Source organism: Perissodus microlepis, chromosome 8 (genome assembly GCF_051167445.1).
Source record: "Perissodus microlepis isolate ML-2025 ecotype Zambia chromosome 8, ASM5116744v1, whole genome shotgun sequence".
NCBI lineage: Eukaryota > Metazoa > Chordata > Actinopteri > Cichliformes > Cichlidae > Perissodus > Perissodus microlepis.
In genome coordinates, this window is record NC_140468.1 from 20,775,146 (window position 1) to 20,800,452 (window position 25,307).

Consider the following 25,307-nt stretch of genomic DNA (forward strand, 5'->3'; position numbering starts at 1 on the left):
AGAGCGTTATTGCTAATGCAATCATATGGCACATTGACTTCTGAGGAAAGTTTAGATGGCACTCATCATCAGAAAGGTTGCCAACCCCTGATTTAGCCAAACAGACATTTGGGGGGGAAAAAAAACTGCTGAAGTTTAACCTGAGCACCAGAATGAGTTAGTAAGGTAAATGAGTGTGACGTAGTTGTTGGTGCCAGACAGGCTGATCTGACAAACTGCTGACGAGCTGGGATTTTCCCCACACAACCATCATTAATGTTCACAGACAAAATATTTTTCAATACAGAGAAAATATCCATTGAGCGTCATTTCTCTGGGTAAAATGCAATGACGTCATTTAAATGTCAAAGCTCAAACAGGCTCTCTAAACATGACAGAGGTTACTGTCCTCAAACGGCCTTCACAGTCAGCAGATCTCAGTCCAACAGATCATCTTTGGGATGTGATGTAGAGTCAAATAGTTCAGATAATGTCGACAAATCTCAATATGGACCAAAAGGTTTTCACAGTACACCAAATCTTTATTGACACATAAAAGCATACAGTACTTATATACATCTTTTTGAGTATTTACAAAATAGAGAGCCAATGGATGTTACACATGTATAAAAAATATGCATTACATCTATATAAATATGTACACAATGTGCAAAACATATGGCGTTACAAACAACAAGAGGCATGGCATGGGAGGCGGCGATAAAGAGAGGGGACTGGAACTACTAACAATGCGAAGCCTTAGTTTTTAACCTTTCAGCGTCAATCTGCGATTGAGGATGGAGCCTCTCAGTGCCTCATTTGTAAATTAAATATCCTCCACAGAGCTTTGTTCCACCAACAAATATACAGTGTTCACAGGATGATAAACAGTGCAGGTGAATAAAGAGAGGAGGAGCAGGCAGCTGAAGTCTAACAAGCAAACAGCAATGTTCAGAAAACCTGCAGGAATTCTTCCACGAGAAAAAGGAGTTATTTCAATCCTGACACACACCCCTCCCTCCCGGATAATGAAGTGCGTCTGAACTGTATTACTCTGTAGTAAAGGCTCTTACACGAATAAAATCAGGGCAGGATCTGACACACAGTACAGCATACGTCGAGGGAGAGCAGCTATTATTGCTTTTAGCTGTCCTTGCCTGGGCCAGTCAGCAGCCACAATAGCGAGCTGGGAGTTGTGTCGCATCACAAACGTGTGGATTTACTCCAGCAAAGAGATTTATGTTTATCTGATATGAAAGATTTTGTCTTAGAAAAAACAAAACAAAAATATACACATAAAACAAGATTAAATGTTGAATCTTTTACTTTAATGCTACAAAGAGAAAAGAGATACAAAAAATAAAAAATGAGAGTGAGAAATATAATGTTTCACTGCCTTTTTGGCAACAACGTATCGAACGTGACAGCCTTTAACGCTGACAATCAGAAGGAGGAAAAACGCGTTGAACATGAATCAGCCAGTGACTTTCACCGTACGTTTTACTCGTCGCAGTGCGCTCCACAAAGCGGAGGTAAACGAGAATACGAGCTCATCTCTGAAGGAGCGCGGGCTTGACGAGAGTTTGTTAAAACAAGCTGAAAGACGAAACAGCAGAAGCTGAGAAGGAAGTGTGTGCAGCATTTGGCGTTTCGCTTTTCGTTTGGGATCCGAGCACATCTGCGAGTCCTGGCCTGATCAGGTGATACAATGTGGGACCGCAGCAGGAAGAGAGTCCGCTCGGGCCTCCACATCACTGCTTTTACAGGCAAAAAAAAAAAAAAAAAAAATCTAAACATTTTTGCCTAATTTGCTAGTTTTTTTCCTGTTTCTGTTACCCTGAAGTATCAACAGCTGCTGTTGAAGATGTGCCGTGAAGCCACAAAAGAATTGAAACATCGCCCTCTACTGCCTACGACCATAATAACAGGATAAAGTGGTTAAAATGTAAACGTGATTTCACTGACTGATATAAAAAGAACATTAAAAAAAAAGTCTTAAAATATAAAAAAGTCCCACACAGTTACACTGCATCTGTCCCAAAAACATGAACAAATACAAAGAATTAATATTCAGGTGAGTGAACTTTGATGCCTTTAATTAAAAGGCCGCCTTCACTGACTACTTCCTGCTGTGCATCACACTGTAAAGGTCTCTGCGTTTCTCTTTTTTTAAAAACTTTACTCCAAATGAACGACACAGATACAAGAAAAAAACAGTAAAACAGTCATCGGGAGCCTTACAAAGAGACAAATTTGGAATATGCAAAGCAGGTTGCAAATGATTGGAGTTGAGAGATGTTTTGCAAATTCCTTTAGACAACTTCAGGGCGGCAGCCGAGTTTGAAGCAGCCAGAGACCAAACACGAGTACGATCATGCACACGGAGACACGGCTGTACATGCAAGAGACGGAAAGACAAACAAACACAGTCACACACACAGAGGGGCATGCTTCTCTCACACACTGCCCGGAAACTGACTTTGTCTACAAGCCACAGCAGCTGATGTATCGCCCTTAAACCAGCGATTCCGATTCCTCCAATCAGCAGTCGATCCCGTATTGAAAAGGCTTGTGAACCAAAGCAACCCATCTCTTTTTTAAAAACTAGAGCAATTTCCTCTCCTGTCTCACACACACAAAGTGCAGGCATACTGCGGGACACCCAGATTTAAAGCTCAAAGACATCTTCCGATAACCGGCAGCACACCTATTACAGATGTGTGTCTGCAAATTGATACTTGTTCCCTTTCCTGTTTCGCTAATCAGAAGAAGAAGGAAAAAAAAAAAAGCTGCCAACTTTTTTTTTAGAGTTAAGTCCCACTTTTTAAAAGTACATTCACAATTCGCGACTTGGACAACTGCAGTATCTGCGCAGCCAGAGGCAACGTGATCTTATGTCACAGTCGTGACGATCGCCATGGATATGCAGTGTTCACATTTCCTTGTTCTGAGGTCAGCGAGGCGCGTCGTCAGATTTGTGCGCCTCTTTAGTGCATAGCTCTCACGTCGATGGGAGGAGCCGCCGCCTCCTCCTCTCGTCGTGTTGTTCTTTAGAGTCATTGGTTGATCAGCTTGACTGATGGGAGTCATTGATAGGTCAGGAGAAAACAGTCACATCTGTTACAAACAAATCACGGACCAGTGTGAACAGAGGCTCGACTTCATTCAGACATTCCTTCACACCTCAGTCTGGCAGTAGCTGAGTGTATAACCCCGGGCTTAGCATCGGGTGCGTCGTTATAGAAAATCAAGTCTCGTTTTACTTTAGTCTGAGCCTCCAGTCGTGTTGTAATCACCGGCTTTTCTAACCTAGCATGTGACAGCACTCACGAGTGTAATTCATATCAGACCTTCAGGAACTGTCTGACACGTTGATTTATCACGATGAGTAAAACAGATGCAGTTTTCCTCTACTAGAAATGATCCCCTCAGCTCAGTTTTCTTAGTGTTGTTTAAACTCTATTTACAAACAGTCTGTTCTTCCATTCAAGCATTTGGCTCTGTCTCCTTGGCTCTGTTTATGATTGCTAAAATCATGACATCAGACACTAAAAAGTCTATTCTGATTAAAAATCCCTTTATTGCAGCGCAGCGTGACTGCAGTCACCTTTCGGCGGACGCTTTCCAGGCCGCTGAGCCGTTACGGGACTCTCTCCTAAAGCTGTGCAAACTCCTGCTTGTATCAGCCTCTCTTCCTCTAGAGTAGTGGGAATATTACAGATGGTATGGATGTACTGGTAAGAGTGGTATGGCACTTAAAGGCCATGTTTTCTCCTTTTATGTATTATTATTACTATTCTTTTTTTATTTAAAATCTCTGAAGCTTTCCCTTCATCCATCCATCCATCTTTCACACTTCTCCATCTTCATCATCAAAGCCTCCATCAGTCCCAGTGCAGGTCATGTGTATCCAGGAAGTCCGTTGGGATCCCCAGTGGTGTCAGCATCCCGCCAGGACCCGGCGGCATGGTGAGGTCCAGCCACTCCATGTTGTCCAGGGCCGGGTCTGACAGGCCCATGTTGAGTGAGGACGGGGGCGAGGAGGAATCGCAGAAAGACAGCTCTGACGTGTCCATGGGTGAGAAGGGCTGCTGGTCCATGAGCTGGGCCTGCAGCTCCTCCATCAGGCCCTGCGTGCGAGGGTCTGACGCAGACGGCGTCTCGGCCAGCGTCCCCTCTAGAAAGGCTTCCAGCTGATTGTCTGTGGCCAGGGACGATAGACCGGGCAAGCATGGGTTCACAAGTATGGAAGGAGGGGCTACCTGGACCTGCGGGGGCGGTCTGGACAGGACGGTGTTGACTGGAAGGGTGGTGATGCTGGCTGTGACAGGGAGAGTCTTGGGGTGAGACACCGGTGAGTTCTGATGGATAAATGGAGTGATTTCTGCAGGCGGGAAAACAAAGATCAAATAAGGATGCAGATTAAAAACTGACATATTTAAACATGTTAGTTTGTCCACAGTGGATCTAAATAAAGAACTCATTTATAAAGTGATCTTAGATCGTATTGGTTTTTAAACAGAGTTCAGGCTGTAGAAATAAATCACATCCTTTAAGCCAATTATGAGGCTTACTTATGGGTCAATAACTTGCTGAAAAAACAGGCATTTCAAAGGATGAGTTTCCTTCTTTGATCATTGATCAGCTCGTGTGCTTTAAGTTATCGTCTTATTGCATCAGCCAGTCTCTCCTAAGCTTCAGGATACAGACTCTTTCCCTGATCCTCTCCCTCAAATTACAGTTTTAAATGATTTGTTCCTTTAATGCTCACAAGGCATCCACACACTCATGTAGCAAAGCAGCACCGAGCCTTTGCCCCTCTGAAAACACGAGCGCTTCGCAGTTAAAAGAGTAACATGTGACTCTCACATGTCACACAACTTTGTTCTGGAGTTGTCAGCTTTGAACACTTGTACAGAGTTTTTAGTTGGACACACCAACAAAGATTTCAGAGACGTTATGGAGGTGGGTGTGGCGGCGTTAGTGCTCTCTTTAGGTTCTTCTTCACTTCTTTCAAGATTGTGTGTCACTCACAAGCACAATAGCAGTGGTGCTTTGTGAAGTGGGTTTTTAGGGATGTGCATCTCTAATTTATTGAGGAGGCTTATTTTTAAAGGAGGAAAGCCTCCACGAATGTCCCTTCTAATCTCGTCTCATTAACCTTAAAAACAACTCCTAGAAGCTTTTAGAGAAGTCGCTGTCATGGTGAATTCAGAGAGTCTCTCGCTTTTTATTAGTCGGCAGTGTGAGGACGATCAGAGCATTTTATGACTCATCAATGCAGAAAAAGTCAAATTCACATTTCCAAATCACTTGAGTAAAAGTAACTGCTTTTGGTAGTCTGCAGTTTACACGGTACATGGTCTCTGTCATACATAATATCTAAAAGGCTGATATCAGATCAGCCACAATCAGCTCGAATCTGCCAATTTAAAATGCGTACTGACATCAAATCTGCCCACACAGCAGCTTATTCACCGTTTCTCTGACACTTGGGGCTTTTTAAACTTCTTCACACTGAACAGAACGTTTTGCTTTGCACCGTCAGTGTGCACCAACTTACCTCCGCTCTCTATAAGGATGTCAAACAGGTCGTCCATTTGCTGGCTGGTTGCTGTGGGAACCTGAAAAGACATTTAAGGACGTTGAGAGACTCGACGCTTTGTAACCAAAAACGAAAAAGCTGCTCAAGGCTGGAAAAACTGGAAGTATACGCCTACGTTTTTTATGCTTCTCTGTACTCTGCACACATCAGTTTCAGTAGTGTGTGTGTCAGCTGTGGCTTGTTTTCATCTAACCTGTGAAACGTTGTTGATGTGAAGACTGCGGCTCTGTTTGATGGCCTCCTCATAGCGGGGAGGCTCTCTGGTCTTAGGAGGCTGTGGAACCAGGGAGGTGGGCTGGAAGATGAAGGTGGGCTGAGGAGAGGAAGGCTGCAAAGGTGGCAGAGAAAAGATCAAGTCAGATAGCGAAATATGTGAAGATCTGAAGAGTTAAGTTCAGAAAAATGCTGAATTCCTTACAGACACCTTATTGAGGGGCCCGTTGGAGATTTGGTGGTTGGGTGATGCTCGTGGAGAGAGCTTATTCTCTGGGGAGCTTCTCAAAAAGCACTGGGGATTCATCTCAGGTCTACTCTGGTTCTCCAAGCCAGCAGTGTTATTGCACATAGTCAGAGTCTGCCAAGACATGAGAGAGTCTGACATCAGACCTCTGTGCATCACAGGTCTTTGTGGCTTTTGTGTAGAGCTAACTGGAACTACTAATGAGACGTGACTCACTTGTAGCAGCGGCTGCTGGCTGGGTGCCATCTCCACCTTGGTGGTCTGCAGCTGAGGGACTGAGGAATGGACCAGGCCTGGGTTTGAGACTGTGGCCTGGAGAACAGGCTAGTGCAGAGGAAAGACATGCGAGATTTTAAGACCTTAACTTTACAATGGATGAGTCGAGATGGTTCTTTCTAGGTTTTATATTAAGATTATCATTAATAATGCCAAGATGAGTTTATAGTAGATCAACACACGCTTACTCTGTGACACCCTCTGCCATGCTACGCCACTGGCTCACTCACCTGCAGGCTGACGGTGGTGCTTGGCAGCTGGATTGCAGCAGCGTTGTTGGGTAGTGACACTGGAAGGAGGATCTGTGTTCCAGCTTGGCCAGTTGCTGTCAACAAAGTCTGAGGCTGACCCAACACCTGGGAAACACCACCCGAGTGGCTGATGAAGAACTGCTGCAGGCTGGGGGGTGCGGGCTGGGACTGTGGCTGGGCTCGGAGTTTGGGACTTTTCTGGGACTGCGAGAGGAGCTGTGGGCTGCTGGTTACTTGAGGCTGACCTGGGGCCTGGATTTGTGTGATGAGCTTGGTTTGGGTCTGCAGCGGCTTGCCAGAAGAAACAGTCACATCCTCCAACTTCACCACTCCTGCCACGGGTGCTGAGAGTGCCTGTGAACCCAGGATTGAGCTTGGGATAGCAGCAGTCGATGAACAATTTGACAGGACTGCACCTTCGACTTTCACCAGGTTAGAGTTGAGGACAGGAGGAACAGAGTTCACAGCAGCTCCTGGAGCGATCTTGGGGGACACAGAGGCAGAGTCACCCTGACCTCTCTTCTCCACTTCCAGTTGCATCTTCAGCACCTCCACCAGCTTCTGCTCCTGCTCCAGCTTCCTCATCAGCTCTTCTATCTGCCGCTCCTTCTCGTGGAGCCTTCTGTCCTTTTCCTCTGGGACTTTGAAAGACGGTGAGGACTGTGGCCCTAACAAGGTCAGCATTTGAATTTCAGACAGACCCTCAGACATCCCTACATCCTGCTGGAGGGCGGAGAGATCAAAAGGAACAGGTGAGACAGGCGGCGTAGAGCTCATGCTCTCTGGAGCCACCTGCTGGACTGGGACTACAGCAGGTGTGGTAGTTGTGGTAACCTCCATGGGGATGGCAGATAGGGTAGTAGTGGCAGGAGTGGGAATGCTGGCAGCAGCAGTGGTGCTGGGATTGTCCTGGAAAGGCTTCAGTCTTTCTATCAGATCCGTCTTTGTTCCCGACACTGGGAGGCCACGAAGCTTCAGCTCTAGTTTCAGCTCGGCCACCTGGGAAGACAAAAGGAGGATCACGTCAGCATCACATTTTAGACTTTAGTAGTCTATTTTTACAGGAGCAGTTCACTCTCTTTGGAAATGTGCTCATTTTATTGCCAAGAATTAGAAGAGAAAAAAAAGATTAACATAATTCATGTGTGTTTGTTAAATTTGTAGCTGGAGACAGCAGATGGTTGGCTTTGCATTAAGACGCGGAAAAATGTGGAAACATGTTGGCTGTGCTTAAAGGGACAACAATCCACCAAACAGCACGTCTAAAGCACATCATATCTTGTATGACTCATGCGATGATCCATCATAAAACCAACAAATACCAGCCACAAACGCCTGACTTCATACGTGCTGCAATTTTCAGGCTTTATGCAAAGACACGCTGCTTCAGGTTGGAGTTTCTGATTTAGTGCACAGGCATCATAGTGGCATTAATCTTCTCTAATAACACTGTAATAAAGCAAATACCACACTTCAGCACAAAGTCTTTCCTACAAACGTAAGTACTGTGGCACCGACACCTACAGGAGCTGTAAAACTGCAGTGTACAGTTTTTGTGCTGTAGTTACTGAGTCAGCAGAGCACAACTTTACACACTTTGTGCATCGGCACTCTCCAACTTTACATGATGTCAAGTTTTTAAAGATTCAACAAAGATCGCACCCACAGGAGCTGCCAAGCAAACCCGTGTCAGGAAGCTCACGGTGCACCGTTTTTGTGCTGATGTTAATGCCAGAGGAGGCTAGGACTTCCTCTGCCAAACAAGCCAGACTTTTACATCTGCTCTGTAACTTTACATGGTCTGACACTTTGTGGCTGAGCCGCTGTGCTTTCCACTGAAAATATGATTGTGGAATATCTAGGAGGAAATTTCAGGAGAAGACTTGTTGCAGGGTTGCATCTTATTATAGCAAAACACTTCAATTCAGTCAGTTCTTTAGAAGGCCCAGTTTTTTCACAAACATTTATAAAGGCTAAATGCATAGCTAGGTGACACCTGCAGCAATGGGACTGAAAAAAAATGAATTCAAAGATTAAGGAGTAGTCGTCCAGTACTTTTGTCTATGTTATTTTTCTCTGGGTCAATTACACAGAAATTTCCAAAGTGCCTGGGAATGTGATTTTGAACAAATACCTTCATCTCTTCCAGGTTGGCAGGCAGGACACCGGGTTTGCGGTTGGACAGCGAGTTGTTTGGCCGGGCCAATGCTGAAGGCAGAGCAGCAGGGGGAGGTGCAGTGGGCAAAGACACCACAATAGAAGTCGGCAGTGTACTCCCACCGTTATTCTGACCCTCTGCCACAGGTCTGCAGCAGAGAGGGGAGGGGAAAAGACAAACAAAGATGAAGTGATTGTTTTTTTAAGTAAATCCTTTCTGAATTACAGGAATATGAAACAAAAAAAGAGGAAGTGGAGGTGGGCGAGAGGGACGGTGTTGTTATAGAGAGAAGAAAGGCAGAAAGAAGAAAACAAGGAGAGGAAATGGGTTCAAACAGCCCATCCATCCTGTTCCTCTTGCCTCACTAACAACACCAGTCAACCAAATCACAGGCCAACAGCGATTTCAAAGACAGCTTCGCTACACCGCTGCAGCCAGGACTTTCACGAAAACAGCAGCTGGTTCATCAACATCCTGTTAGTTATTAATATGATTAGGCACAAGCCTGTTATTGGCGCTGATGGCCCTCTGTGTTGTTGAAAACAACAATATTTGGCTTTGTTTCATAATTAAAAATCAAATGTCAAGCAAGCCAAACCAGTTTAGAAACACAAAAATAGAAAGAAACCTGTCTGAAGTACAGGTAGAAATAAAACTGCAGAATAACACTGGTTTTAATGTTAACACGGGGGGGGCGGGGCTAGTATTTGTAATTTGCTTTGCACACGTACTTGAGCGGTGCTGGTAATATAGTTTGGTAGTTGTAATGCTGCTGCTGCTGGCTGAGGATCTGCAGCTGGAGAAACAGCTGCTGTTGCTGCAGTAACCGGGCGTATGAGGAGTCCATAGGTGCTTCGCTGGCCTCCTGCTTCTGGTCTGGGGGAACATACTGGTGGTACTTTAGCTTTTTCACCCTCTGCTTCGGCTCCTTGCCCTTCTTACTGCGACTCTTCTCTGAGGGAGCTTTCTGCTGACTTTGCTTTGGTGGAAGCAAACGTGGAGGGAAAAAGTATTAACATGTGTTAAACTCAACAACAGTCAGAGAAAAGCAGAAAATGGAAACAGATGCGTTGTGCTTACTTTCACCAGTGTTGGGGCTGGTTTTGGAGGTACAACTGTAGCGACTGGATGAGTGAGGGTGACAGCTGGGTGGCTGGCAGGCGGCTCATTGGTGGCGATTACTTTCATGAAGTCTGTTGTTGGGAGGGGCTGCAAAGAAATAATGGGTGGAGGGGGACACGCTTAAAACCTCCAATGTCACTGTCGTTAAATAACAACAGTCTGGGCCTCCAGCTGACCTGCAGGATGGTGCTGGGCAGTGCTACTGGAGAGGGCGTCTCTGGTGCTCTGCTCTCCACCGGTGAGGGCGCAGAGCTCTGGGACTCCTGGCTGGCCGGTTGCTCCGGGGACAAAGCGTCGTTGCTGTCTTCCTCAAGAACCTTTGGATAATTCACCTGGCCCACTGAAAGATGATAAAAGATTTTTACTATTATTCAAAGGATCAAACAAAGACATCTTTTTGTACCGATGAATTTAAACGTAAACTAAAATCATGTGTAAGAGGATCAGCATCACTGTGTCTCTGTTCTCACCGATGATGGCTTGTTTAACGCTGGAATCCACCGGCAAAATGTTTTTCTCCACCAGCTCCATTGGGCCTGGTCGCTGGGCGATCTTCTCGTTGAGGTTGTCTGCTAGTCGGGCTCTCTTCAGCTTCATCTGAGTGGCCTGTAGTGAAGGTTCTGCTCCGGTCTCTGGGGATGACAATAAAAATTGTTATACAATCAGTCATAAATCAAATCAGCTAAATGCTCTAACATCAAGTTAAAAATACATCCTTTCTTGCTTAAATATGACATCAGTCTTTCTATTTCAACACTTTAAAGCACCACAGGAAACAAAACTTAAAGCATTGTTAAAAAAAGAAGTTTGTGCATTGTGAAATAGGCAATTATTAGAACCTTGCAGGATGTGCATCCTGACCAGCTCTGCTCTTTCTGGACGACTGCGGATCTTATGTTTGAGAAAATTCTCAGTCTGGAGAGGAAGGCAGACACAGATCAGTTAATTATTTAAATTTTACTGTTACCAACAACAACTCAACTTTACATTTATGTAGTTTTTTTCCCCAAAAACTTACCCGGGCTCTCTCCAAGCTGCGAATCTGCCCGTGGAAAGCTGCCGGACTCTTCAAAGCTGCAATACAAAACATTTTCATCTACTTTATTCACAAATTATTATCATCATTTTTTTTTATGTCTCCTGAGTTACCAGCATGAACCAGGGTACCACTTTGTTATTATTTCCCACCCACGCCACAATAGCTTCCAGCAGGTGGCTGTTGCAGTTACTCACGTGGCATAATGCCCTGGTCCACCAGCTGCTCCCGGGTTCGCCTCTGCTGGAGTCTCAGCTGCAGCACTGAAAGCAAACATGGAAAAGCAAATTTAACTGCTATGTAGAGAAAAAGATGAGAAATCTTGCTTAATGCTTAATGAGAACTACGAAAGCGGGGAAATAAAATAGGGAAGAAAAACACAGAAAACCCAAAAGATGACGAGAAAAATGTCTCACTAATGCAACTCACAGCGTACTCATCGTGCTGACGTTACGTATATTTTCATGTTTAGGATGACTGCGCAGACTTTCACGCTAAATGCTCTGCAGCTGATCACATCTTTACAAACGGGGTTAAACAAGGAGGTGCACGCTAGCGTGGCGAGTCTCTCCCAGGTATTACAATTCTGACGTTTTAGGCAATCGAACCTAAAACCCTGTTATTGTTTTGTTACTTCACTCCTCAAATCTGCCTGGTAAGACTCAAATCGTGACTTTAACAGTCGCTGCTGAGGGATGGGAGGCAATAAAAATTCCCCTGTCATAACTCATCACTGACACCCTGCAGTGTGAAGATCTAAAGCACAGCTATCTCTTAGCTAAGCAAAGACACACAGACAAAGACACTCACGACTCAATACACAACATTTTGTTTCATTATTTTGTTGAAATGTTCTAAACTACATGAAAAATCATGGACAGGAATATTAATAATGGCATCATGTGTTTAAAGATATTCTATCAACCATTTATTCACCTTTGTTTAAAAGCTGAAAGCCAGTCACATCCTCTCAACCACAGAGTCATAAGACCATCCAAAGAGCTTGTCCTCCCACAGTGGTATGTTTATGTTACAGAGCCTTCAACCCCTCCTCCACCTCCACTCCTACTACACCCATGTTCACTGAAACCAATTTGAGATGAGTTTGTTTGCCTCGTCTGTATCGTCGACACATCATATAAAACGTAAAAGTGTTTTTGTAACTGCAATACACTACAGGAAGCTACAGGAGCAGTATCACCTATATCGCCTGCTAAGACTGCACTCAACACTAATGAAGAAGAAGGCGAACCAGGAGGATGGAAGAAAATGTTAAAAATAAAAAATAAGTTGTTGTTTTTTTTGTTTTTTTTTTAAATGTAAAAGCACAGAAAACAAAGTCAAATGCAGAGAGTGCAAAGCATTGATGCTGCTTCATTACAAGCATTTAAATGCCGCATACTGGGGCTGTGATGTCATCACTGAACGGCGCAGTTTTAGAGCACGGAGGGTTGATACCTCGTTTATGCTGCTGTTTGTACAGTAATGTTTATGTTAGCTTACCTGTAGGAAGATTCTCAGAATGATGTTTGCTAAGCCAACACGATTTCAGTTTTGTTAGCTAATGAGTGAAATATGATAGTAAACCATTAAACAGGGGCACCCGAAAAGAATCTGCACCTCTCAAATGGCTGAAGTCACGACAGATAGCATTGTTATTAGCAGCTGGGAACATCGTCTCAAAGATAAGAGCAGGCCTCACTCCAGAGCACGTCCAATGAATCATCTGTAAACTTTGGAAACTTGTTATTTTGGACTAGAAAATAAAATCTTTATTATTGAATTGGAAGCTTTATTTGAGCTTATGGGCAGCAGCTATTTTTACTTTCCTATTTGCACATTATTTTTTGTTTAAATACTATGAGGACTTTAATTTGTATTAAATAAAAATATTAGCCATTTCATTTTTATTCTGACGGTCTTATCGAGCAATGTTAAAAACACAGCTGATTATTTTAAAATTCAGGTTTCCTGGGTCATTATTTGAATTTGCTGTGAGGCGAGACAACAAGGTGATTTCACAGGTGGGCAGACTTCAGCAGGTGGAGCCTGGAACAGGAGGTTTGCCCAAAGGGAGCAGAGATGAGAGTTATTGAGATAATCGTCGACTAATTGAAGAAAATTTGCAGATTAGTCGACCTTAAAAATAATGTTTAGTTGGAACCCTACACCAGACTGCACTAGTTTCTTAGAGTTTCAAAGCAAAAAAAAAAAATCAGGTTGCTGACTCAGCACTGCCAGACACTGAACGTAAAAAGGCAGCAACAACTGCATGCTCAGCAGAAATCGCTTCTCTCAGAAACACCAGCACACAGCTTTAATGGGATTTCATTAAGAGACAGTCACACAGGGACGTATACACTGAGTGGGAGTTGCAAATGCCCACAGATTAAGCACCGGGCACAAGTACAGTCACTTCTGTATTCACAGGAAGGGACACGTCAAAATTACTGTGAAATACAAACTCCTACGACACAACAGGAAACAGCTGCCTCACCAATATTTTGTCTTTCCCATCTGTTTACCGCCAATCGTTTTCATAACTGATGCTCATTTTACAGATGTTTGACCGCAGCTCCGGTCAAACATTTACAGAAATAATTGCCGATTCAAAAAAAATCAGTAACGTGGACTCTCGCTGCGCTCTGTAAACACTGCGAGCCAGGTTTCGGTGGAGACATGTATGCTTAAGGTGATTCAGTTAAGACTTCCAGTAAACAATGTTGTCCCCGAATTCCTCCGGGAAACGGCGCTCAGACTGACAAACACACGATGACCTGTGACCTCAGCAGTGTGAAGGGAAACTGTGGATGATATGAATGAGGCGTTTATGCGCTCACACAGAAATAAGGAAGTAAAAGAAATGAGTGTTGTTAAACCAGTACCAGTACCACACACAATATATATTAGAGATTATGTGTAAGCAGGCTAACGACAACAAAACTTAGGAAAGAAACACTTTAGAGACACAGCAGGTTTGACTGCCTTTGTAAAGCGTTTGCTTTGCAGCGCCTTCAGTGCAGCCTCTCTGCTCAGATTTGCTAAACTAAAAGAAATTAAAAGATAACTACTTAAACGTTTACAACTCAGGACACCTTTTGATTTTAAGCCCTTCTTTAAAGTTTTCCTAATAACAATCTGCAGCAATCAGACACTGAAGGCAAACTAGTGAGATAAGGAGAAATGGTACAGGAAAAAACAGCATGGTTACTGTTAAAATATTTGAATGCTGGACAGTGCAAGTGTTTCAGAGTACGGAGGAAGTGGAGACAACCAGGATGGAGTAAAAGATAAGGTCTTTATCACAGAGTCTCTGCTAAGTTCCAGTATTCTGTATGAATCAGGCATACTGATTGCTTCCCGGCTGCAGCTCCTAAAATGTGGAACAATTTGCCTTTGCACATTAGACAGGCCTCCTCTCAATAGTTTTTTTAAACCCACCTTTGACACCTTGTGAGATGTTTTAATTTTACTTTTGTTCTATTGTCCTTCTCGTTTTACGTCTTTCCTGTATTATTCTGTATAGCACTTTGGTCCTTTGTGGCTGTGTAACAGTGCAGCCTGCTCTGAGTGTCTTTGAGTTAGTGTGAGCTGTCCTGAGACAATTAATTGCTCACAGTTGTTAATAAATTTAACAGTAGGGAGATTACACAGCCGCTGGCAGAGGCGCACATTAGCAAACACCCTAACAGCTGCTTAATATGACGCTGAAATGGAAAGTGTTGCTGGTGAGCTCAGCAGTTTGTCAAAAGCACTCCTAACCACCGCTGTGTATTTATTTGGACAGTATTAAATGAGTAATGATAACATCCTAATGAAACCCATCATAAATAAAGATTATACAGGGTGGGCCATTTATATGGATACACCGTAATGAAATGGGAATGGTTGGTGATGTTAAAGTCGTGTTTGTGGCACATTAGTATATGTGAGGGGGCAAACTCCTCAAGATGGGTGGTGACCATGGTGGCCATTTAGAAGTCGGCCATCCTGGATACAACTTTTGTTTTTTCAATAGGAAGACGGCCATGTGACACATCAAACTTATTGGTAATGTCACAAGAAAAACAATGGTGTGCTTGGTTTCAACGTAACTTTATTCTTTCATGAGTTATTTACAAGTTTCTCTTTGTTCACAGCCATTGACATGTCGAAGAGGTTAACACGTGAGGAGCGGATCGAAATTGTGTTGATATCTGGTGAACGCAGTAACCGGGTCATTGCAGCAGATTTCAGTGCAAGACACTCTACGAGACCACCCATCTCCCATGCTACAGTCAGCAAACTGCTTGCTAAGTTTCATGAAACTGGTTCAGTGTTGGATTTGCCAAAATGTGGACGCAAGAAAACTGTCACTAATGAAGAAACATCAGTGGCTGTCCTAGCTTCATTCAGCAAGAGCCCACAGCGTAGCACTCGCCACATGTCACTGCAGAGTGGCATTAGTTGAACATCCCTTCGGCAGATATTAGCTACTCACAAATGGCACCCTTACAAACTCCAGCTACTGCAGCATCTCAACGAGGATGACCCAGATCGGCGCACAGAATTTGCAGAATGGGCAAAACAAAAATTGGAACAGGACCCTCAGTTCACGCAGAAGATTTTGTTCAGTGATGAGACAAACTTTTATGTGAATGGTGAAGTTAAACAAAAACACCGCTATTGGTCTGACACTAACCCACATTGGATGGATCCCTCCAAGACTGTTGGAACAACAAAAGTGTTGTGGTACAACGATAGTGGGTCCATTCTTCATCAATGGAAACCTCAAGGCCACTGGATATTTGAAATTGCTACATGATGATGTGTTTCCCTCTTTATGCACTGAAGCTGGCACGTTCCCTGAGTTTTTCCCAGCAAGATGGTGCACCACCACATTATGGGTGCCAGGTCCGAGCATTCCTAGATGAACAGTTTCCTAGGAAGTGGACTGGTCGTCGTGGGCCAGTTGAATGGCCCCCAAGGTCTTCCGATCTGACCCCCTTAGACTTTTATCTTTGGGGTCATCTGAAGGCAATTGTCTATGGTGTGAAGATACGAGATGTGCAGCACCTGAAACTACGGATACCGGATGCCTGTGCTGGCATTTGTCCTGCGGTGTTGCTATCAGTGTGTGAAGAGTGGGAGAAGAGGGTTGCGTTGACAATCCAACACAATGGGCAGCACATTGAACACATTTTATAAGTGGTCAGAAACTTGTAAATAACTAATGAAAGAATAAAGTTACGTTGAAACCAAGCACACCATTGTTTTTCTTGTGACATTACCAATAAGTTTGATGTGTCACATGGCCCTCTTCCTATTGAAAAAACAAAAGTTGTATCCAAGATGGCCGACTTCTAAATGGCCACCACCCATCTTGAGGAGTTTGCCCCCTCACATATACTAATGTGCCACAAACAGGACTTTAATATCACCAACCATTCCCATGTTATTACGTGTATCCATATAAATGGCCCACCCTGTATACTTTTTACTTGCTGCAGACAGCACGCTTTTTTTTCCCCTGAGTGACTGCAGGAATTCAGCAAGTATGAAACCACAGCCAACATCCAGGAAGCAGCACAGATGGGACGAGCTAAAGTTTTTACTAGTGTTCAAAGCCTTTGTGCTTCCTTGATAAGCATCAGTAAGAAATACAGATTCTTGTGCAGCACAGCTTTTCCCCTCCCTGTGGGCTTCAAACTATTTTACATGATCTATATACAAGCTTCAACATGTGATCCTAAAAGAGAGAAGTCATTTGTATTTGTGGAAACGTGGCCTGTATTTATTTCTTTACTTGCTCTCAGTCTGATAAACAATAATTTCATAAAATACTCAATTAAAATCAGTCAGACACGTCCACACCATCTCTTCTACCAAAACCCTGTACAGGGTGGCAGGACAAACTTCACATCTTAGAAGAGAGCCAGAGATCAATAATAACTACTGATAAACACAGAGTGTGAAAAGGTAACTTAAGAAGAAACACTCAGTGCATTATGGAAAGTCCCCAGCAGCCCAGGCCTTTTTCAGAACAACTAAGGGAGGGTTCAGAGTCACCCGAAACAGGCCTAATTATAAGCTTTATCAAAAAAAAAGTAGAGGTGGTGTCTGTTTCCTGTATCCAAACTGGTTCCACAGCAGAGGGCCTGAAATCTGACACTGATTAACACACCGTTACCCTGTTGGTCCAAAACTGATATTTCTGAGAGGCTTGTGAGCTGCCCACGTGACAGACCATCCAGCCATGAAACAGTTTCTGTATTACTCATGCTTAGGCATGTCAGCCTGTTATGTGACATCCAAACAGAGACAGAAAAGTTTGTGAGTTGCAAGAGATCAGCCAGCGCTACACTTGGCTAGAGAACACGTGCGATACACGTCTATCACCCGTTCTGGTCCATTTCTTAAAACCGCGAATTCCAAAAATAAACACCTCAAGTGAGATGGACTTCCTGTTCAGAGAAGTCAGTTACTCAAAGCTAATTATAGGTAGAACTCACAATTTGCAAACATAAAAAGAAAATCAACAGCTTGGTGGAGATTCGTTTTATTCTTATTATTTGTTTGCATATAAACTTCTGCTTACCAACTTCAATTTTTAGGCTACTTCCTTTTCAGACTCCTAATCTTTGTCAAAACAACCTCAAAACCCTTAATCTCCAAACTCCATCCTGCTGATAGTGGTGCTGTAATTCTCCTCCTCTCCCTCCAGACTCTCTGAGCTCGCCACAGCTTAAGACTCAGAGCCATCTGATGGCAGACAGATTAACACCTGCATGATAAAAACCAATATGAGAGGAGGGACTCTGCGGTTGGCAAAGTGCTGTGGAGGGCTCAGAGGGTGGAAAGTATGAGGTATGTTTTCTCACTGGAGGGGAAATGACAAAAGCCGAGATGATGAGTGGGTGCTACTACTGTTGACATTCCACAGAAATTTTCCGAAGTCAAGCAGTTTCTCCTGCGAAATCCTACAGTCACCCAGAACGTGTTAAATCCAGTCTGGAGCAGCTTTGATTAAAACCCACTGCAGCATTTGTTGACTTGCATCTGACGAATTAAGATTTTCTTGGGAATCATGATCAATATCGCAGTGACTGGACTGAATGGCTTAACTGGTCTCCATACGGCAGTCTAAGCCACGATTAGAAGCTGGCGGTGAATCGAACCCGCTCCCAAAGCCTGGTATTTGCATAGCCATCCATCAGTGTCATATTCAGTCCCATGTGGATGCCAAAACAACACTGACACTGTGAGGATTTAGAAGCCGAGGTGGTGGAGGAATCAGGAGTTGAGGACTGAAGCGTGATTGGCTAATAGAGTGGAAGTTAGTGACTGCACATCTTTGTATTTACATTATTGGACAATGTGTGCGCTATCAACGCATGCAATCTTCAAATACAGTATTTGGCATCTTCAGTTTACACGGTTTCTGCTGATTTTATCTACGAAACTATTTTGTCTGTGTTTTATCTGTATGCATGTAGCTGATAATATTGCTTGTTATTCTCTAACACCTTAGAGAATAACACAGAAAGAGGGATTTACACATATCACTTTTCTCCGTTTTTCACTCCTTTTTAAATAATGTCACTCAGTTTGTGCTGCAGCAGAGACAGGAAGTGTGGGAAGCCAACAGAGATGAACTGTGGATGTTGTGTGGCAGCAGTGTATCCTCACCATTTTTGCGTTCACTGAGCGGAGGCAGGCTCTGTGTGGGCTGCAGCGACAGCTCCTCCATCTCATGGGTCACAGCCTCACTCTGGGGACTGGGCACCAGTAGATTTGACATCTCGCAATCCCCCTCTGCTCTTAACTGCCTCTGGGAAGCCTGGGGCTCCATCCTGCCTCAGTAGGGGGTTGGGGAGGCTCTGAGGCAAGCAACCAACGGGTCACCGTCCCTGTGTGTAATGTCTCCCTGCTACCTGTGTAAGAGCAACAGGAAAGAAGAGATAAAGAGGAGTATCAGTTAAAATCCTTCCTCAACAGGAGGAAGGAATGCGTCATTCAACGATACTTTGTGGGCTCCTCGAAAATAACGCTAATTCAGAATAATCAGCATCATCATCCTGTTGGTATGACTGCTTCACCCAACTGGTGAAATGCTAAGGGTGGCATTTCATTTCAGCCATCTGGAACAGCTCAGTCGCAGCCCAAATTATTCATTAAGCCAGCTGGGTTGGCTATTATACTGAATAATCACTTCAAACCGCTGCTCAAGAGAAACAACGCCAATTTGTGCATGAATGTTCTCTCTGTTCCGACAGGCTTCATAATCCGGAGCATGACGTCGTTGTGGTGGTTTCAAACGGGGGGAACGGAAACATTTCGGGGAGCAACACAAACAGTTTAGTATCCATGGCGTCCCAACAGTCTGCTCGGTCTGAGCCATTTATCGCTCTCCAGCAGCACCCAAATCTATCCATTCCTGGACCTAAGCACTCTTTAATAACCATCCTGATGTGCTGCTTTTGGCTGAGAAACACCCTGTTCCTATTGCTGCTTTCTTTTCTCCCCTCAAGTGTCAAAGGCATCACACAGACCACAGAGTCTGCAGCACCATAAGACATGCAACAAATGCTTGGACTTGAAATCAGTTCTCATTTATAAGTCTCTGCTCTCGCAGCGCTCCACTACACTGTTTTCCTTTAAGATCTGTGCCAGTTTCACAGACCAACATCAAGAGTCTGCAGTTTCATTAATCTGGCATTAAGTACTAACAGGGGAGTCATTGCCAGTTAACTTGACATTTATTCTCAGTTGGTCCATGTTAACTGCTGCAACCACTACAAAATTCACCCCAGTCGCCAAAACTTTGGTTTCTAATCCATCACCACTCACTGCCTCTTATATGATGATTATGTGCTATTAAAACAACCTGGTTCAGCGATAATTCGGGCCTTGAAGTTCAGCAGTGTAACCTCAATGGCTTTCTGTGGTAAAACTGCAGAAACAGTGTTTCACACAGTGACTGTAGAGGTCAGACATTTTCTAAGAAGGGTGCATGCGTCTAAAGAGAGACACAAGCCTAAGTTTTTAAGTTAGCAATTTAAATTACCAAGTACTTTGGAACAAAAAGCAACAGGGCGACATACTCCAGTGCATTTCCAGTGAGTCTCATCCTCTGGATGGACGACACACTCCTGGACCGGTTATCCCTCCAGTCTGTCCAAAAGACCAGACTTAAACGCAAAAACTGCCACGTAAACAAAAAACAGCCTTGAAATAGAGAAGTGATCAAGAAAAATGGATGGATGCTTGTTCCCACACTACTCGTTAAAACAAATGCAGTTTGTCTGTTAGCTTGCTGGCACACAGCAAAGAAAACCATCGCCTTGGGTGGTAACTGTATATCAGCTGTTGATGGGACCGTTCGTACCTGAGGAAGCAGCAGACAAGGGACGGAGAAAGAAGTCTTGGCTAGTTGCTGTGAAGAGTCACACTAAGCCATTGAGTCGAATCTGGAAGGAGAGAGAAAAACAAACATCATGAGAATGAAACTCACAAGTGCAGCATGTTTTCCTTTTTTTCAGATGACTCAGTGACACTGGACAGTCAGTGTATAATCCTACACCACATTCAGTGCTAAGCCTGTTTCACTAAAAGTCTCTTCTGTTTCTGTCTAGTCATAATGGCTGTTACATTTAAAGAAGAAAAAAAAAGCAGTAAGCTTTATTTTCCTTTATTTCTGAAAAGCGGTGGCTGAATATTAGCATGTTTTCAGACCACCAAACCAGAGTTTAACATAATAGAAGGGCAAGAGAAACCACACTGGGAAACAACTACTTGAACCTAATGAGAAATCCGATCTGCAAAACATGGTGCCACTGTGATGCTGCTTTAAAAGGTGCGGCGAATAAAAGTAGTAAGCACCACTTCAAAATGTTGCAATGGATGCGGCCGACACTCAAAGCTTCATCTGGGTCTGAAAAATCCCGTTCAAAGGTTGCACGGAAAACATGCACACTATGATCGTCTGTACAAAGACAACAGAAACTGCAGCTGTAGTGCAGCATCATACTGCAGCATGAGGCAGAGAAAAGGAATCAATCAGCCACACAAAGAAGCTTTTAATCCTCTCTGAGATGTGTGCAAAGTAGATAACTTCATTAGGATAAGACTCATGCATCAATTCACTGACACTCTGGAAAGATAATGGCCTTGTGCCACATTTCTCATACTGCATGCCCATGTACATACCCGTGCTTCTGTATGAAGTGTTTGTGCAGTGAAAATGAAGCTTTTATAAAAGGTATTCTACGTGCATAAATGCTAAAAGTTGGTTATTTTAGCCCATTGCTGTGTGGCTGCTAAGCAGTATGACAAGATCTTAATTCAACAACCTTTAGGCACCTGTGTGCCACATCACGTTTGTGCATTACAGTAAGATTGCCAGTTATCTTGTTGATGCGGGTTCCTCCCTAACAGCAGTAACAAATGCAGTTTAGCATATTTTAGCCTGTTCAACAACTTCACTTCAAAAACTTACATCGGTCAGACTATAAAAATTAAGCTAGATGGATTTCGTATCACAAGAGTGAACGGCAGGAGAGAACAGCAGGGCAGCATTCCAGCAGCCAGACCTCCGTGACATGTGCGAGTACATGTTGAGCGAACAAGTGAGTGCGAGAAAGGGGGAAGTGAAAGAGAGAGGAAGGGCCCAACAACTGTCGCAGCTGAAGAGGTTTTGTGGGATAAACATCGGTGGTCCCCCTCGCAGAATCAATGAGCAGATCCAGATGGCAGGCGCAGCATGTTGCTGTGCCCTCTGTTCTTTTAATGGCACAAGGCAACAAGCCGCACATTCTTCATCAAAGGGTAATGCGCACAAACACACCTCTAGAAACAAAAGGGTGCTTAACATTAGCGAGTGAGCGGTCGCTACTCATTCACACAGGTAATAGATGTGCCGCACGACTGGCTTCACCTTCCAGATGCAGAAGCTGCATGTATATTTTTCTGTTTATGATTGTGCCCGTGGGCATGTTACAGACACAGACCACTGTTCGGTGCAATCACAAACACATAAACAAGGACACCCTTCGCTTCCCTGTCAGCACACATTTGTCATCCAGTTTTCTCTACAGTAATGTGCAAAATAAGATCTTGAGCAACGCCTCACTTCTCTATATCATGATAGGAAAATGGGAAATGGGTGCAGTAATTTATTGAAATGTGTGCAAACACACATGGAAATAGATTATAGGAGGCTAAAACAATTTTTACAATTCCAGTGAGCTTGAAAGTCAATATTTGTTCTACTGCACAGGCCGAACTCTCTTTTTCCAGGAAGAGTTCTCCAGGCTTCTTGAAGGACACTCAAAGCTCTTCTTTGGATCCTGCACAAACGCTGTACAGACTACGAATGTACAATACATCAGTTTGAGTTAATGCTAGGCTTGTTGATATTTACAGCTGAAAAGATAAACACTTTTCACACGGGAATTCTGAACAATGATGCAAGAACCAGGTTAGCACACCGACTGCAGTCGTCTTCACATGTAGCGCACAACACGAGATGGTCACCTTAAGACAAGTACACGAGGGAGCTGCCCGGGTAAGACATGAGCAGGCGGGAATTCACCGAACAACTACCACTGCTGTGCTCACGTGTACTTTAACTTTGCATTTGTTTTGGACAAAGACCATTTAATGGTTGATTTGCCTGCATCAGATTTTTATCTTCTCACACGCAGCACCATTATGCAGTATTTACGAAAGTTCAGGGCTGCGGCGCACATGTGCAAACATCCATTTCAAACCAGTTCAGATACAATTATTGTTACAATGTCTTATTTTGAGGAATTTCCCTTTCAACGACAATTTTTTTTTTTTTTAAATGCCTGTACAGGGCGATGACAACGAACACAGTCAAGTTAACTTTAAGTATTTGCATAGGTAGGGATGAAGACAGCGAAAGGGGTTTTCAAAGTATTTGGAGCTCAGCCAAGGTACCATGGAAATAGCAGCCTATGAATAACAATGCCATCCTTAGATCATTGCGCTTGCTAAACTAGAGCTAAAAATAAATCCTCCTGGTGAGACTTCTGAAAAGTCAAACAGATTTCAGTTTTTAGATGGTGGTTCGGAGGCATTTCTCTACATTATCAATGCTGACTGGAGATGTTAGCACAGTGCGGTGTTCTCAGCTAAAGCCAAACGAGCCACAGAGGATTTTAAGATTAACTAAACTAACACTGGCTTCAGGTTTGATCTGTGTCTGATTATCTGCAGTGTGACAAAGGAAGATCAGTCAAGTCAACAAAGGTGTCCAGGCTGATGACAGAATGTGGGTGTGCCTGCTGCCTTAGGCTCTTCTTTCTCTTTCACTGCCTTATAAAAAAATAAAATAAAAAAACAGGCTACACTCATGCCATACAGGTGACATAATTTATGGCATTTTACCAGGAACAGTGTCTTGATTGTCTTGAGAGAAAAAGGCCTATATAGAAAAAAGGACAACATTTCTTAAGCAGAGAGCAGGATTCTAGAGGTGAAACATTTATAAAATATTAAAAGCAATGGAAAGTGGTTTACAATCACAATAGCTTTGCAGGCATCGCTGCAGCCACAGAGATATGTACCCACAGCAAACATGTCTGAAGAGAAGGTCATGGGCCACCTTACAAATAGCCCTGTAGAGAATCCCAGTGATAAGGCAGCCACACACACCCATTCTCTTAAACAGCCTGAGATAACTGAAATTCTGAGACCTAGTGTCCACACTGTCTTCATAGAAAAACGCACAGACTGAACATCACCTCTGATGAACTGCCATGTCATGTAGTCCTGTTTAGGACATGCCTGACAGCAACAAAAAGAAAATCAAGTACTCTTTTTTTTTTTTTTTTTAAGTCACAGCATGCTATTCTTCAGTATGAAACCAGCTCAAACACTAGAACAATGTGTAGAGCGTACATGAGAGCCGCTTTTGAGCAGTTTGAGTCTGCAGATTTCTGAGCCTTCAATAGACCAGGTCTTGCAGGACAAAAATGTCTGCTTTTAACCAGAGATAAGACAGGAATTATGTCATCACCCTGCCTCATTCAGCCACAGTCACTGCTCTGCTCTTGTTTCCCACAGACACACATGTGATGTCGTTTCCTTCCTGGCTGCCTTAGGGGACTTTGCTCAAAAGATCCCCTTCAAAAGAAGAATAGAAAGAAGGAAGAACCCGTACAAACAGACCAGGTAAACCACACTAAACGTTTCAGTGTGGTGACACCTAAGCGAAATTAAAACTGCGACTCGGAGGATTTATAAAAGCCCCTAATTTCCCAGCGCATTGGGCTGCTTCTTTGGCCTTGTTCTATTTTGCATGACAAGCACCGCAATACTGGAAACCGCAGTACTGTTGCAAACTAACCCTACACTAAAAGGCAGAAAAAATAACCTACAGCCTCCGTATATTTCCGTTCCCATGCAACCATATGCACAATGTTTAAGATAACGTGAATAATTCACACTTTACAGTGACACGCTGACTCGACAGAGCCGCCTCTGAATAAACGCTTCCTGCCAGTCTGCATGACTCACACACAGGCTGTTTGGATTTGCTGCACCACAACCTCTAGACATCTTTATTTTACTTCTATTTATTTTTTCACTTCATTAGACTAGGAAGGCTGGAAGAGAACATGCCGGTGTTTCCGTAAGCCAGAAGACTCCGTACACTGCGACAGTATTAATTGAGAAATTGGCCTGTCGGCTCACTAACACACTGTATGCCATGCCTTGCAATTCAGACAGTATCCGCAGTTAGCTAGAAGGAAATGGCTGAAATAAACACACACCTTGCACAAACACCATACTCACAAAAGGCTAGTCTGTTTAAGCAGCAATAATAGATTTTCCCGAGGGAGTGTTACTGAGTGAGACGGCTGGGCTGTTATCACAGCGGCAGAGGCGAGTGGGTGTGGGTTAAGCTAAGGCTGGCTAGCTACTTTAAATCTGACAGGGGAGTGAGTTACAGACAGCGACGACCATAAAATACAATGAAGCGCTTTCATGACTGTCATTTCTAGGAAAGGGAATAAATACACATCAAGCTACAGTCAAATGAGCCTTGTCCATGCTTTCCTTACCGAGCCACGCTCTGCTGTCTAGGTCTGCACATCACGAATGCTCCTCAACAACCTCCTTACATTTTCTCCAGTTAGCTCGCTCCAGCTAACATGCTAAAAACAAGACAGCGCCGCCCCGAGTTTGTGCTCTTACCGAAATATGACGACTTGAAAAGCGAATCCATCCGAGCCGTGGTCTGCAACGAGGTATCCAAATTGCGTCAACGGAATTATGCTAAGTATTCAGTTTTTTTTATTCGTCTAGCTCTGAGATTGAAGTTTATTTCGCGGATTAAAATGGCTGCGACTGGTCTAGGTTCGGATGCAGAGTGACGTAATGACGTTGTCGGACAGGAAGCTCAGGAGAGG

The 25,307-nt window shown here is 43.7% G+C and overlaps 1 protein-coding gene across 3 annotated transcripts; it reads right to left on the reverse strand.

The window, feature by feature from the left end:
• Positions 1-500: 500 nt before the first annotated feature.
• mrtfba (myocardin related transcription factor Ba) lies at positions 501-25,282 on the reverse strand. 3 transcript variants are annotated; one of them, XM_084938165.1, is made up of 17 exons: positions 25,093-25,282; positions 20,255-20,336; positions 18,556-18,800; positions 11,085-11,150; positions 10,870-10,925; positions 10,691-10,766; positions 10,322-10,483; positions 10,028-10,191; positions 9,810-9,938; positions 9,461-9,708; positions 8,706-8,877; positions 6,551-7,570; positions 6,261-6,368; positions 6,009-6,158; positions 5,778-5,912; positions 5,543-5,603; positions 501-4,363 (listed from the first exon to the last, which is right to left on the reverse strand). In XM_084938165.1, exons 3-17 carry the CDS (start codon positions 18,716-18,718, stop codon positions 3,864-3,866), a joined length of 3,210 nt encoding a protein of 1,069 aa, XP_084794291.1. In that variant the 5' UTR covers positions 18,719-18,800; positions 20,255-20,336; positions 25,093-25,282; the 3' UTR covers positions 501-3,863. The 3 variants fall into 3 exon arrangements, with proteins under 3 accessions (XP_084794291.1, XP_084794289.1, XP_084794290.1); XM_084938163.1 differs by having other exon boundaries at positions 6,003-6,158; XM_084938164.1 differs by lacking the exon at positions 25,093-25,282 and adding an exon at positions 24,960-25,061 and having other exon boundaries at positions 6,003-6,158.
• Positions 25,283-25,307: the final 25 nt, after the last annotated feature.